Source organism: Astatotilapia calliptera, chromosome 11, assembly GCF_900246225.1.
Source record: "Astatotilapia calliptera chromosome 11, fAstCal1.2, whole genome shotgun sequence".
Taxonomy (NCBI): Eukaryota; Metazoa; Chordata; class Actinopteri; order Cichliformes; family Cichlidae; genus Astatotilapia; species Astatotilapia calliptera.
The window spans coordinates 19,366,340-19,382,403 of NC_039312.1; the positions used below are offsets into that span (position 1 = coordinate 19,366,340).

At 41.4% G+C, this 16,064-nt stretch overlaps 1 protein-coding gene across 2 annotated transcripts; it reads left to right on the plus strand.

Annotated features, from left to right (window-relative positions):
- Positions 1–1,743: 1,743 nt before the first annotated feature.
- Positions 1,744–15,616, plus strand: stx17 (syntaxin 17). 2 transcript variants are annotated; one of them, XM_026183961.1, is made up of 8 exons: positions 1,744–1,955; positions 2,192–2,312; positions 4,783–4,991; positions 5,088–5,153; positions 9,610–9,936; positions 10,717–10,767; positions 12,490–12,576; positions 14,749–15,616. In XM_026183961.1, exons 3-8 carry the CDS (start codon positions 4,869–4,871, stop codon positions 15,016–15,018), a joined length of 924 nt encoding a protein of 307 aa, XP_026039746.1. In that variant the 5' UTR covers positions 1,744–1,955; positions 2,192–2,312; positions 4,783–4,868; the 3' UTR covers positions 15,019–15,616. The 2 variants fall into 2 exon arrangements, with proteins under 2 accessions (XP_026039746.1, XP_026039747.1); XM_026183962.1 differs by lacking the exons at positions 1,744–1,955; positions 2,192–2,312 and adding an exon at positions 2,405–2,479.
- Positions 15,617–16,064: the final 448 nt, after the last annotated feature.

Sequence of the window (16,064 nt, forward strand, 5' to 3'; positions counted from 1 at the left end):
ATTCACTTAAACCGGTGGTGTCAAACATAAGGCCCAGGGCCCAGAATTGGCCCATCAGAGACTCTAAACCGGCCCACTGGACAGCTTTGGAAAATGTGAAAGAGAAATTGTGTTTTACAATGGTTTTTTAAAAAAAGGAAAAATTCTTTGTTTTATACCTAAATCACAGTCTGAGCAACAAGCTAGCAGAACATTTCCTGTAATTTTACAGATTTATTTCTTACAGTTTAAGCCCAAAGAGTCATGCTGACACATTTCTTTCATTTCCTACAGCAGCCGTTCTTTATCGTGTAGAAAAACTGGGAACTGCTGATGAAATTTCATGTAATGTTCGTATATTATAACTGACAGAAAGGGCAGTTTTACTGGTCCAGCCCACTTGATGTAAATGAGTTTGACATCCCTGACATAAACATAACCTCACAGCAAGTCTTCACCTTAGACTTGAATGATTTACATAACGGGACATGCTTCTTCTTTGTAAGTACCCTTGATGTGCCCACATCAAGGGTACAACTTACACACGCTCAGACACCTCCTCCTCCTCCTTCTCTCTCTCTCTCTCTCTCTCTGTCTCCACAAACACAGAGACAGAAACATTTTTGATGATGATTTGCTATTTAGGCTGTCAGCTCTATTCCCTCCTCCCCCTCAGTCTGCAAGTCTGGGAGTCCCCTGAAAGTGGACAGACACACTGGCATAAACACAAGCAAAAACATATGAGCACACACACACACACACACACACACACACACACACACACACACACACACACACACACACACACACACACACACACACACACACACATTAACAACATGTGTACAGCACCAGGGGAAATCCCCTGTAGCTGGGGACTGTGTGCTGTGGCCCTTCGCATTGGAGCATCCGCTGAGGGAAGAGTGTGTGGGGGGTTGGCCTAAATGTCAAAGGTAAAAGGTGCTGAAGAATAGAAGTGGAAACATGCAATAGACCCACTCACGCTGGCTGATCTCACAGTAGAGGAGGGGGAACCCCAGTCTTTCTTCCAAACGCAACACAGACAAAAAATATCACATCTAATGTTTCCTTCCACAGGATTGATGCTGTTTCACGCACGGTAAAAAGCGGTGTGGAAGACGCGCAAGTGTGAACAATCTAGCATTTCTAACTTGTATTTATTTATTTGTAGCACATGTTCATTTTAGTTTAAATGTCTGGCTGGCAAAAAAAAAAAGAAAAGAAAAAAAGAAAGGGCCATGACACATTTTTGAAATGTCATACATTTTCACTTTCACGGTGTATTTTAAAAAACAGTATGACCACATATCAGGGCTGAGGCCAGCAGCTTGGAAATGACTAAGCTGTGAAGTCCAAACGCCCGAACAAAACCCCAACCAGCTTAGAAATGTTAAGTAGCCACAAAAAGTTGATATCTGTGTTAATTTAACTGGTCAGTTTCGCTGTTATGTCATCGTTTATCTTTAACAAAGAACATCAAATATATTGTTTTAAATCTAATAACAATATTCAGATAAATAAGGCTTTTTGGAGGGCAGGGTGAAACTAGTGGCTACTGCATCCTAAATTTTTTAATGTAAGAAATTGAGTGTGCAAATCTTTTAATTTTTTTTAGATGAAGAACAGATGGTAAACAGTCATTTTCCTGAAGCAATAAAATGTGACAGATGGGGGAAATAAACACTACCGTCAGCGGGAGTATTATTTTAGAAACATGTCACTGATTCGCTATCAGAACAGGGATCACGGGGTAGTGATGAGGAACATTATGTTCTGCGGCTGCTGATTGTGGTCGGAAACTATTCGCGGACGTACTGGGAGCTGTTTATAAACAACACCTCTGTCCGAAGAGGCAGCGAGTTGTTGTCTGAACGTTTAAGTTTTTCTTCACAATATGGAGGCTCGCAGTAGTCATTAGCGAGTGTAAATGACTTTGTCGAGTTGTCTTTTTACTGGTAAGTGTCGATGTGCGCCCTGTGAGTTTATGTTTTCAGCAGCGGGCTGATAGCTCCCTGTATCCGGGTGAAGTTACTGAATTAGCTAGTAACTCCGTCTGGGAAGTTTTCTGCCGTTCACAAAGCTCTTGACGTCCTCAGCGGTTAGCTAGTGACACTAATGGATTAATTTAGCGTTACCTGCTGGGCCAGTCTGCTGTCATTAGCCAAACTGAGTGATTTCACTTTCTGTTCAGGGACAGTTCGTGCGACGTGGCCTCGAAATGTGGACTGAAGGGAACAGTAGAAGGCGTCATCAAACACTTTACGTCACTCCGAAGTTAATTGCCATTAACGCTGGAACAAACGAAACAACAAGTAAAATAACCTGGTGTTTTTGTTCTTGTTCTTGTTTTTGTTTGTTTGTTTTGGTATGAACTGCTAATAAGAGTTATATTGCTGTGAAAAAGTTTTGAGCAACTTGTATGTGGGCCTCTGGGGAGAAAATCCAGGACTGACTGTTCCATTGTGCTTTTTCTATTCAGGTATGCTTTTGGAGAATCTGACATTGTATTTGGGATTAATGTCATTGCTGAAAAATTAATTACCTATGGCTTTTTTTTAGGTTTGTTTTTTTCTTTTGTTTTTTTTTTAAAAGATATCCCAAGCCCCAAACCATGACAGAGCCTCCAGTGTGTTTTACAGATGAATGTAGACACTCATGATTGTCTCCCTTGAAATTTGTATTCATGAGTCCATAACACCTGTTGCAAATATACATACATACATGCATACATGCATACATACATGCATGCATGTTTTATTTTCCCAAATTGGTTTTTGTGTAATTTGGCACGCCTAAGCCTTTTCACCATATTTCTATTCCGTATGAAAGGCTTCTTGACAGCCACCCTTCCACTGAGACCATTTCTAATGAGGCTTCAGTGAACAGTTGGTGACTCAACTAAAGGACCAATTTCATTTATTTCTTTCTCAGGATACACTGCTCACTATGCCGAAATATTCCAAGTTTTTACCTAATGGCTGTTGGGAATCACCATGTTGGTGCGAACACACTATTTTATGCCTGTCAAACTGTGTGAACATTGGATTTTTTATTTTTTTCTCATGGATTCGACTAGGGCTGTGCGATATGACCAAAATCTCATATCCGGATATAAGAATTCTATCGTCCCGATAACGATATGTAACATTTTCTGTAAATTCTGTGAATCTCGTGCAGCTTGACTTGCGGGAAGTGTTAACAGCTGCGCGTCATGTAGCTGGAGTCGAGTGTTTTAACAGATGCATGAAACGATACATTTTTTAGCCATAAGTTGTAACAGCCGCCGTTTTCTTTGTGAGTATTTATTACACGGCGTGCTGCGGGGAAAAGGCTGTTCTAACGTTTGAGTCTAAGGTTTATTTTTTAGCACCTGGCGGCTCTTTTTTTTTTTTTTTTTTTAACTTCTCATCCGTAAATAATCTGCTCTTTCACGTGATTCAGTTTATTTTGAAAATTCTCAACAGGATCTTGAGCTTTATTGTGAAAGGTTTGTGTGAAACATAAACAAGCGGACACGCGATGGTGTTACCGTCGTTGTTGCTAACCATAAAGCATAAAAACAGGCGCTTGTCCGTCTGTAGTGTGGTTATATTAAATATAAGAGAAAGAGAGAACTTTAAGAAATTAATATAGCCACTACAGTGACCATCAAAACGATGAAAAAAAAAATATTGCCGTAAACAGTTTATTTTGTGACACCACGAAATAAACAATAGCATAAAATGAAACGATAGACGTTTCGTCATCCGATATATATCGTTATATCGAACAGCCCTAGATTCGACTAAAACGAGAACAAATTGTGTATTTTTGGGACAGGCTGCCAGTAAAAATGTTTAACCAATTTTAAAATGTTTAATTTAAAATTGGTTATTTGCTAAGTTGTCTGTTTTCTGAAGGCATGCCATTGGTTCGTCACTTGATTTAGTGCCTTTGATATGCTTGAATTATACATATATCAGTTTTATTATAAACATCTACAGTACAGTGTGAATACAAAGCTGCAAGCTAGTTATCCTCACCAAAGCCCAAATACATGTCTTCAAATGATAGTTTAAACATTAATATACACGAAAAACTGGAGTTTTATCTAGTAACTGTCACTGTTTTTTGTTTGCTTTGTTTCTATCATTTATTTATTTTTTGCCATTTTTTTTAATGACAGTATTTACTGTACTTAAAAACATTTTGACTGTGTAAACACTTCTGTTATGCAGTCCTGTGGAAAACTGAGTACACCATTTGATCCAGTAGCTTGTAGATCCAAGATTCCACCACAGAATTTCAATCAGGTTGAGGTTAACTTTGAGCTGTTGCCTCAGCTTGATTGTTGTCATTCTTAGCTGTTCTGTTGTGGATTTGCTGCTGTGCTTGGGGTCATTGTCTTGCTGCATGAACCAATTTGGGCCAGGCTTTATCTGTCAGACAGATGGCCTCACATTTGAATCTAGAATACTTTGATACACAGAGGGGAATGGCTTGTACATGTCTGTTTTCATAAACAAATGCAAAACGTTAATGACTTAAGCTTAACTATTTGGTGTACAACAGTTTGGCCTGTTTTTTTTTTTTTTTTTTTTTTTTTTTTTAATAAAAGGATAGTTAAATATGATTTTCTGTCACACCCCAGTGTAAGTAATGGTCTGATCATGGCCACACTTGTGCAAACTGTCTGGTTATGCCGCCGGACGCTGGCCTTTTGAGGTGGCAGTTTTTTCAGACTTACATGTGCTGCTGAGTTTATTAATTTTGTATATTAAAATACTCTGCTGGTATTTACAGTATCTGTGGGCGCAGCGAGATAAAGCTGAGCAGGTGTCTTGTCAAAGTTACGCAGTAGTGTTGGCTGTGGGCAGTCAGCGGGACACATGGCAGAGGAAGGCAACAAGCTGACACTGAGGCGCCTGGAGGCACCGATCCACAAGTTCATTAAAGTGGCTCTGCCCACAGACCTGGAGAGACTGCAGAAACACCATAACAACATACTGAAGGTGACGGCTCAAATCTGGCTGCACACAGGATCACAACCTCACTTTCAAACTCTTACTTCCAGCCTTCAGATAAATAACTCCTAGTTTCTTTCACAGTACCAGCATACCCAGCAATGGGATCGCCTTCATCAGGAGCATATTAATGCCAGCAGAACTGTTCAGGTATGAAGTGATAACCTGTGAAGTAAATAGAAAAGCAGAGGCGTGTTTGTGTGTATGTGTTTGTTTAGTGAATGTGACAATTGTTTAGAGGATGACATGACTCACCGCCTATTGAAATTCCTGAACAAGCATGACTCTGCGTATTATATTTTTTTGTCTCCAAAATGTGCACCCCATGACCTCTTTAAATATCGGATCTTGATGTTTCTGATCTGTGCCTGTCATGTTGTTCCAGTTTGAAGATCGAAGTAAAGACAGAGTAAAAGGGCAGCAACCAGTGTCTTTATCCAGTGTTTAAACAGGCAGCATTTGTTGTGACATCTGAATGAAGGAGAAATGTGTCAGTCATCGTTACCAAGCCTGTTTGAAATGATCTGTGACTCAAACAGATGCCTTTTGAAGCGTGCCAGTATATTAAAACGAATACTGATTTGTGTGAAATAAGTCACTGAGCAACAGAAAAACAGCAGCTTCGCAGAGACAAGTACTCAACATAAGGTCCAGCTACTTTCAGGCACACCTTTTGCTCTTCCTCAGCAGATAGGGTTGATGGAGTATTGTTATAACTCTGCTGGGCGGGCTGGCAGGCAGGCAGGCAACACAGACACCCAAGTTTATGAATGTGATAACTCGAGAGCGAAGCAATGTAGGACTTTTAAATTGATACCGTAGGTATCGATAAATCCCAGATGACTTTGAATCTCGGTGACCTTGATCTGAAGGTTGAAGGTGAGAGGTCAAGTTTTCTGAAAGTCTTGTGAATGCAATACCTTGAGAACGAGGGGACGTGGGGTTTTGGAATTCATACCTTCAGTGTACTAGGAGGCTGAGGGGTACCACTGGCCACTGCCAGTATTTTTTTTATTTTTTTATTGTTTTACAGTTGTGATGGAGGTGATTTGACAGTGAAGTATCCAACAGCAGAAACCACTTTTGAGACTGAAGTCTCCCTCTCTATGTCACCAGCTACGCTGCATGATGTTGATGACAAGAAAATTGCCTCCTGTTGAGCAAATCAATAGCAACAAAATCTGTTCAGCTGGAATTAACAGCATGTGTACATATACACAAACACGTACTTTTGGAAACAGCGTTATCTATATAAATTTACTAAATCAGGACAAGAAAAGAGCTGCTGCTAAACCTAGAATCCATCTTTCTTGTGTTGTGTCCGCATGTGTGTGAACTTGTTCACATAGTGAGTGTGAAATGCCTCAGGGGATGTTGTTGCCTAGAAGCCACCATGTCTCTGAAGGTGAAATAACTCCAAACAGGCACACATCTATCCTCTCACCATTACCCAGCGAACCCTCAGGGGTCCACACAGAGTGCTTTCCCATGTCTTCATGGTGTAAATCCAGAGTAGGAGTTTGTCTGCCCTGCTTTAGATGTTTGTCTGTGTGCTTAATGTTCAAACATAGGAAAATAGGTTGGTTTATGTCATTCAGAGTTCCTATTTTGATCATTGGCACTGCATGCTTATGTTGATTTATTTTATCTGTTTGGAAAAAAGCCTGTTTTCCCACCCATCACCATAACATACTCTCTAGCTAGCCTAGCACCAAGCGAACTCCCAAGAGAAGATTGCAGACAGACCTCAGTAGCCCCACTTTTGCCACACGAGCTACTGCAAACACTTTAACACAGGAGAGCAGAGTCTGTACTGTTTTTATTTGCGGCATTTGTGTTTGAACTACATACAGTCACAGTTAATTTGCAGGCTAAAAGGCACATGACCTTTAGTGTGTTGTTTTTTTTTTTTGCTTCTGTGAACAAGGATATGCATATTCATGTCATGTAATTAGCAGAATGTGTTATTGGCACATCTCTGACAACAAAACAAAAGACAAAAACCTGTGAACCCAGGTCATGCTGCTGCCTGGAGGGATGATCGCTGCGATGTTCCTCAGCCTCATATCTAAAGCTTGCACCACTCTTCTTTTATATTCTGGTAGGAAAAAAAACAAAAACAATATGGGTGCAACAATGTATTGAAATACATGAAAGCGTACATAGAAATACAGAATCTGAGGCATATCAGAGTTTGTACAGTTCTAACAAGCTTGAACGTTAATACTTTGTATGACAACCTTTATTCTTCAACATAGCCTGAACTCTCTTAGCCAGATTTCTTCTCATTCAAAGCTCTTCTTTGGGTGTTGTCTGCCTTTTCTTCCTTTCTCTGTCAAGGTGATCCCACACTGCTCCAATAAGGTTGAGGTGCTGGTTCTGGGGAGGCCAGTCCGTGACTGATAGTGATGTGATGTTTGCTTTTCTATCCAATTAAATTAACAGACAACTTAGTTAATTTATGTGTAAACACAACACTAGTTAATCTCTTGAGTTTGGGGCCTTGCTATGCTTGAATTACTCGGTGGTCAGTGCTAAGTGGTTTAAGAAACAAACCTTTAATTCAGTTTTATTTATATAGCGCCAAATCACAACTACAGTTGCCTCAAGGTGCTTTTTATTGCAAGGTAGACCCTACAATAATACATAAAGTGAAAAACCCAACAATCATATGACATTCCTATGAGCAAGCACTTTGGTAACAGTGGGAAGGAAAAACTCCCTTTTAACAGGAAGAAATCTCCAGCAGAACCAGGCTCAGGGAGGGGCGGCCATCTGCCGCGACTGGTTGGGATGAGGGAGGAAGACGGGATAAAGGACATGCTGTGGAAGAGAGACAGAGATTAATAACAAATATGATTCAATGCAGAGAGGTCTATTAACACACTGAGTGGTAATCAGTGATAATCGACAGGTACAAGAACACGACTGAAACGGAGTAAAATCAGTCCAAAGACAACCTTTGAATGACCTTCACAAAGTCTGGTGAACTATTGTTCAAGATGACTTTAAAAAATAACAGGACAGTCTGATTGCTTGGAAGTAAAATATGAAGGCTCAAAACCTTTGCATAATACTCTAGTTCACATCATTTTGGCAATACAACACACTGAATATGTGTGTGTTGTATTGCCAAAGAAGTTCATTTAGCCAATTGCTAAATGAACAAGAACTTGTGTTTTCTCTTGAATTCAACTGATGTTATGTGTAAAGTAAAAATCATTTTGTTTCCTATTGTGTGAACGGTTATGTTATATGTTTTTGGGCAGAATTGGTTTCAGTGATGGAATATATGATTGTTTTAGCTGTGAGTTGAATATAGTGAACTGTAAGGCACCTGCTCAAAGCACCAAAGGAAAAAAAAAAGTTTAAAAATCTCATCAGAAGCATGTTTCTTCACAGAAATCATTGAATTCAATTCACTTTTAATTATATAATGTCAACTCACAACAACGGTTGCTTCAAGGTGCTTTATATTGTAAGGTAAAGACCCTACCATAATACAGAGAACTAACATATGACCCCTTATGAGCAGGTGCTGTGGCGACAGAGGGATGGCTCAGGCAGGGGCGGCCAGCTGTTGCCACTGGTTCGGGATAAGGGGAGGGGGACAGGACAAAGTAACCATAGTGGTGTGTAAACGCATAATGAGTGAAAAATGTGCGTCAACAAGAAACATTCATCGTGGGAAGCCCCCATCAATGTAATTAAGAGAGGATTCAGAGTCACATGATCCAGCCCTAACTATATGCTGTATCATCTTAAAAGTAGAGAGTTTGTCTGTCTCCCAAATCCAAACTGGAAGCTGGTTTCACAGAAAGGGGGCCTGAAAACTGAAGGCTCTGCCCCCCCTCTTTTAAATATTCTGGGAACCACAAGTAAACCTGCAGTCAGAGCAAAGTGCTCTTTTTGGGTGATATAAATCATGACCTGGTTGCTCAGAAAACTTAACATTGTGACCAAGAACCATTTTAATTGTTACTGAACTACACCCTGCAGACGTATCACAGTGCATCTACTGATGATGACGTGCTTGTGCTCTTGACAGGGTGACAGGATTTAATGTAAACGTTAAGGACTCCCCATCGGCTGAGCTATAATGTCAGGTAGCTGTGAGCTTCCTTTAGCTGGCGGATGTAGACAGCAGAAAGAAAGTAGTGTGTTTTATTTATTTATTTATTTTATTTTTATTTTTAAAATGTCACCCGATCATGTTTTGTGCTTTGAACACAGAGTGAATGCCATCTAGTTCCATTAAATGAGGGAAGAAAGAAATTTCACAACTCTCATCCAAACAGTCTTTACAACTGGAGTGTCTGCATGCCAGAGGGAAAATGTATGTTTGATATTGAGATGATTTGAGATGTTACTATTTCCAGATTGGAGATTTTGGATTTGTTATGCCACGTCTGCCTCGTCACATTTTCTATTTTTTTTTTTTTTTTTTTTTTTTTTTTCTTGCATGTTTTTGTTTTGGCAGTGACGGCTGTATTTAACCACAGGTTTGCTTGTCCTTCTGGCCGTCCAAGTGTCCCTTCTCCCTCACATTCATACCACTCACTGTCATTCAAACTGAAAAATGTTCTCTTCTTCTGCGCCTCTGCAGCAGCTGAGAGCCAACATGAGAGAGATGGAGAAGCTGTGCACTCGGGTCCGTGCTGAAGACGCCGACGCTCTGGAAGCACTCATCAAGCCGGTCAGAGACAGGGCGTCAGCCGCCGCACAGGACTTCCTCCGTTTGCACTCTAACCCCGAGCCTCAGCCCGCTCCAGCGTCACCACCTGCCACTCATTCATCCAGCTGTGCATCCAGTAGCTGCCACACTGATGACAATACGAGCGACGTACCAGGATTTGGCAGGCAAAGCCAGGTCCAGCTCCCAGAAATCCCTCCTGATCAGAGAGCAGCTGAGTCCTGGGATAACCTGGAAGAGGTATGCACGTCTGGAACAAGCTTTAGTCTGCCAGTCATAGTCAGATATGTTCTAATTGTTAGGTAAGCTGTATGTATGTATGTATGAATGAAGGAAGTCCTTGGGAATATTCACAAATGTCGTGCTTTAAGCCTGTGTGTTGATTATAAATAAAAAAATCATTTGTCTGTTATGGTGGGGTGTTTTTATCCTACAAGTTTTGACTTATTTCTTTGCTGTGATCTCATAGCAAACAAAGAAGTCGATTTATTGTTTCAGGCATGCAATTTCAATCTCTCTTTTTTTTTTTTCTTCTTCTTTTTTAGGCCTAATAGGATAATAGCAAACCAACAAAACTATGCCTTACATTTGTTGCTGTATCCACAGTCGCTGCTACTGACTGGGTGGTGTTCTGTGGTCCTTTTTAGTGTGCTGATAGAGAAGCGAGGGTGAGGGGTTTCTCGTATGCATGAACTCTCACCTGGAAAAAGACTTTAAAAGCAACACAGCGGGCGTTTTTTTTCACAGGCGACATGTCATAGTTATCAGCATGGTACGAGAACCCTGAAACTCACACAGCTAAATTTATATTCATGATTTATTTCACATGTATGCCATGATATCTGTTCCTGCAGACACATTTAGATCTATAGCACATCCTAATTAGTCAGTCTCGTTAATGCAGTTATGAATCCCATTCACTGACAGTCTGGACACTTTGTAGCTGTAGATTTGTACGATAAGCACCTCAAACAAATCAATACAGCATTTTAATTTATTTATTTTTTCTCCCCCTTTCAGGATCTGAAGGAGCTGAGCGGTTTGGTGACAGAGTTTTCTATCCTCGTCCATGTGAGTACAAACGCTCAGCTCTGCATTTCTTTGTCTACATGTGTGCACAGCCACCCCTGTGAACAAAAACAATGTGATAGAGGTCTGAGCACCTCCAGGAGGTGGGTGGTGTGTATTTGACCTGTGTGTGTCTGTGTGCGCGTGCTCGCTTGCGTTGCTTGGTAAGGCCCCACTGAGACAAGCTTACACAGAGCAGCTCCGGAGTAGTGCTGGGGCCCCAGAGGCCCTTCAGCGGAGGAGAGATTCAGAAGTAGATGAGTGAGAGTGAAGCAGGGAGAAAGGGGGGGGGCAGGTTTTCACAGGGGGAGGAGAGAGGAGGGGAAACAAGGGATACATCGGAGCAGGTGGAGAACAGACGGCTCAGATTATCAGTCTTATCCTTAGGGATGGAGGGAGGCTGAGTGAAGGAGAGATTAACAGTGAAGAGGAGGGCGGGTAAAGATGTAGCTAGGCTGAAAAAACACAAAGAGGCACGGGGAGGGGGTGTGGCAGAAAGAGCATAGACATGTTGTGGTGTCTCAAGGGTGAAAGGAGCCGTTAGGGGAGTAATATTCCAGCACTCAGCCACAGTGGAAATACTGAGTGAGTGTGAGTGTGTGGTTGTGTCTGTACATGCGTCATGTTTGTGTCTGTTCCGATGTTGGGGCGCCTTCAGGCTTATCTGTATGTTTCTGTGTCTGTACTGAGGCAGAAACACGGCATGAAATTAATTCCCATTACAGTATTATAATAATAGAGCTGTCTGATTGTTTTGGAATTACTGGTGTTAAATGTTATAAACTAACAGCTACGAGGATCTTTTAAACATTCACCAAAACTCATGAACACAGTCAGAACATGGTTAACGTCAAATAACTATTCTAGTCAAGATTCTTTCTTTTGTGAGTGCTGTTATTATATCTGGTTATATTAGGATATTTTTCTTTTAAAATAAAAGTGAACAGTGGGTCATGATCACTTTTAATGGGAGAGTTACATTAACAGTTTTGGGCTTTGGCACTTTTGGTGGAGCTAAAAAAGGAGCTAAAGCTTTTTTTCCCACTTTTTTCTGACATTTTACTGGTTAAATTATTAGTAAAAGCCAAATCTGCAAATTTTTGATTAATCAGAGTAATTATAATAATTGGTTGTTGCCGCTCATTTTATCCCAATTCTCTGTGCCACTGCAGCTTTTAAGCTGGAAAGAAGAATGGTGCAGAAAATGAAAATGTGAAAAATCTAACACACGATCTCTAAGTCTAGGGTTACAGGTTTAAAATCTCCGAAAACCATCACAAAATAACAGGAAGCTTTCACGCGGGTATTCATAAGAGAAGCGGATTTTTAGTTCGCGAGAATGAAAGAAAGAGAAAGAAAGAAACCGTTTTGAGGAAGAAAAATGCTCCGGTTGTTATTTGGTCACTGTGTCCATCCAACCCTCACATGGAGAGAGACAGCTGCCACTCTGAATATTTCATGAGATCTACACAATGCCACACACGCGCACACACCATATGACCCCCACCCTCACTGAAATCTCCCTTGAATATACCTGCAGCCTCCAAACACACCCCTCTGTTGTTAACTTGTCCTGCGGAGCAGAATTTGGATGGGTAAAAAAATATCTGCACAACAATTGTGCTTACACGTGTGTCTGTGTGCGCGTGTTTGTAAGTGAATCTGCTTGCTAGCATATGAGTGTGTGTTAATACGTGTTGTGTGTGTCTAACCCCTGCGCATCAGTCCCAGCAGGAGAAGATTGACAGCATAGAGGACAACGTCAACACAGCCGCTGCCAACGTGGAGGAGGGGACCAAGAGCCTGGGGAAGGTGTGTATTAATGTGTGTGTGCTGATAATCTGATGTGTGTGCATGTGTTTGGGAGATGGGGAGATCGATGGCACTTTGCCTCCCAGCCATTCCACAGCGTTTGTCCCTATTGATCTGTTCGAATACGGAGGAAAGCTGCAATTAAGGAAATAGAGAGAGGAGAGGGATGGAGAGAGGCGGGATAAGAGGGGCGACAAGAGACAAGAAGAGAAGTTTGTTTGTATGTTTGCACGTGTGTGTGTGTGTGTGTGTGTGTGTGTGTGTGTGTGTGTGTGTGTGTAGCACTGAGAAGAGGTTTAAATGATTGTTTAATAGTTTTCCAGGAGCAGCACTGCCTTTAGCTTAGCACGCCCTTACACTGCTCTGCGCTGAGTGTAAGTCAGCAGACGACTCAGTGCCCTTCACACGTATCACACACTTGAAATGTCGAAAGGTTTGTGTGTAATACCCAGAATGAATCACCTGTTTTTGTCAAATGGCGCACACATGCACACGCACGCGCACGATGAAAATGAACAATCGTGCTTTTCGGTACAGATTTTCCTGACTTTACATTTAGTTTGAGAAATCTAAGAAGCCATCCATGTTTGTCTTTGTTTGAGCTCACTGTGGAGTAATTGGACTGTAATTACAAACACTCAGAGATGGTGATGACACACAGTCACACCTGTAAATGCTTACATAACTAAAAAAAAACAGCCCTCTGTCATCTGCTTTCCTCTTTTGCTTCCTTTAGGACTATCTGCTTGCTTTTGAGTTTTCTGCCAGCACCAAAATACAGTCAGGGTAAATTTCTTTTTTTGAGATCATGACGTAGAAAAAAAATGTATTATATCAGCCTCTCTAGCACAGCTAACACTACTCAGTAATCTGCAGAGTAGTTGAGTTTAAATAAAGGGTCAGAACAATATTGACAGGCATCTTGTTTTCATAATTTTATCATTTTTCAGTTAGCTAATGAGTCTGTGTATGAAATGTTTTAAAAATGTATGAAAATTGTCATTAAATTACCCAGACCAGGCTGATTGTACTGTTTTAGCAGTACAATCAGGGATATTCGATTAGCAGCAAAAGCATCTTTTGGAAGAAATCAGGCAAAATTTATTATTTTATTAAGATTTTCTACCTTAAAGTGGACTTTAAATTGTGAATCAACCAAGTAAAAAGCAAACAAAAACATCTCTGTAAATTATTTGAGCTCTACATCAGGGTCTGTGCATACAGACTGATTAAACAAAAACCCTGTGCTGTTAACAGTCAGGACACACTGACCTTTAAACTTTTTTTCAATAAAGCATTCTTTTTAAGCAGTTTCTTTAAAATTAAATTGACCCAAATAAACTAAACGAAAGCTGACCTCTCTGTAAGGTCACGGGTAGATGGAGTGGGCCGCACATTAGAGGAGGTTGTGGAGAGATAAGGCGGGTGCGAAGGACGTCAGATGTTTTAACGCATTTGAAAGCTTGTAATCTGTCATCAGGTCAAACGGCATTACACACAGACACAGACTCATAGTCACACACGACACCCACGCTTCCTCCACCCTCCACACCTGCACCCAGAGTCCTTTTAACTCAGCTCAGATGAAATTAACATTCCCTCAACTGCCACAGGGGTGGGGACAAGCGATGCCAGCTTTTGAACTAGATTAATTTAATGGTGAAGTGTTAATCAAGTGAGTGTCCGCGTGTGTGTGTGTGTGTGTGAGGTTGGTCAGGGAATCAGTCATTAATTGCCATCAGCAAAGAGCACCTTCCACTCTGATGATAACAGCTGTAATAACACACACAGCCCACATCTCTCTGATTGTTTTTTTTTTCCTAAATGGAGATAATGAAAACGCTTTGATGCAGCCGTGGAAGTGACGGTTTACATTTACATACGCAAGGCTGTTTGTGTATTTATTTTCTAATTTCTCCCTTCTTCTGTGAGTTGATGTGTGATCATGAAAGACGCATCCAAACTCTATCGCTGTCTTGAAGCCACAAAGTACTAATGCCACCAAAGAAAGGTGTGCGTGCGTGTGTGCGTGCGTGTGTGCGTGTGTGTGTGCGTGTGTGTGTGCGTGTGCGTGTGCGCGTGTGTGTGTGTGTGTGTGTGTGTGTGTGTGTGTGCGTGTCTGCAGCGGTGTTAAATTAAACTAGAACATATCTCTTTTTCCTGTCTCTCCAGGCAGTTGGCTACAAGTTGGCGGTGTTGCCGGTTGCTGGGGCGCTGCTGGGCGGTGTATTAGGAGGCCCACTTGGCCTGCTGGCTGGCTTTAAAGCTGCAGGGATAGCTGCCGCCCTGGGAGGCGGCGCCCTGGGGTTTGCTGGTGGCAACCTGGTCCAGAAACACCGCCGAGCCAAAGTGGATCTACAGATGAAACAGCTGACGGCGACGCCATCACCGCCACCATCAACACCACCAACAGATGAACCAGAGGCGAGGAAGGACAAATGACCCATCAGCCCCTGGTGTTCCACTGACCTATCACTGACGGTCCTGTATTGACTGACCAATGAACACCTCTGGTGTTGTTGAGCTTCAGAGAGACTGAATGTCGGGTGCTCGCCTTAAACATCGCTGTTACCAAGCACTGTGTAAAACAATTATGTAATGACGGCCTTAATTAAGAGTCACCTGCTGATGTTCCAGGGTGAATGGTGTTTCTGTGGGGATGTTTGTTTTATACACCACTGATTTTATGTTCTGAACACAGCACCAGTTTATACTTCAGGGTTTTTTGTTTTTTTGTGCTTTTTGACTATTGAGCACAACTCTCTACTAAAAACAATGTTCAGCACTCAAATCAAATTACTTTAAGACGGTTTTATCAGACCCTACCAATAATGTGAGCAGTTAATCCATGTTGCTTAGGCTCATTTCCAGGGTGTTCAGGTTTACCGATGGCTATGCCTCAGTTGTTTGATGCAGATAGTAATGTGAACAGCTTTGTGTAAATTTAAGTGATACTTGGTTTTTATAAATTATATTGATGCACAAAGTGCTACTGTCCATACCTTATCCTGCTGCTGCCAAATAAAACATTTCTTTTTAACACTGGCTCTTCATTGGATAAACAGAATGAACCGCAGAAATGACAAAGCTGTAGACAACATCCTGTAAAATGGTTTTTAATTTACTTTTTTTTTTTTTTTAACTCTTCTTCTCCTCTGAGATGACAGGTTAAGAAATGGCATCACACTCCCCCCTGTTGGTCTGTATGTGGGCTGATATGTCATTATGTAGGTATCTGTTGGCCTCTGTGGGAAGGGCAGGATGCGCAGTACAAACTTAGCAATGGGTCCCCGTATTCAAGAGCTCCAACTGTGGATTCTCAAGGATCTAGTACCAAAAACTTGTAGACGTATAAAGACAGAAAAGCAATTTTAAGAGAACTCAATTTTAAGTGGCAGACTAAATTTCCACCGTTCATCATGTGGGTTTTCCCCTCATGTTTTGGCCTTTTTACTTTAGCATTGGGAAAGTCTCTTCTCCCCCAGCAC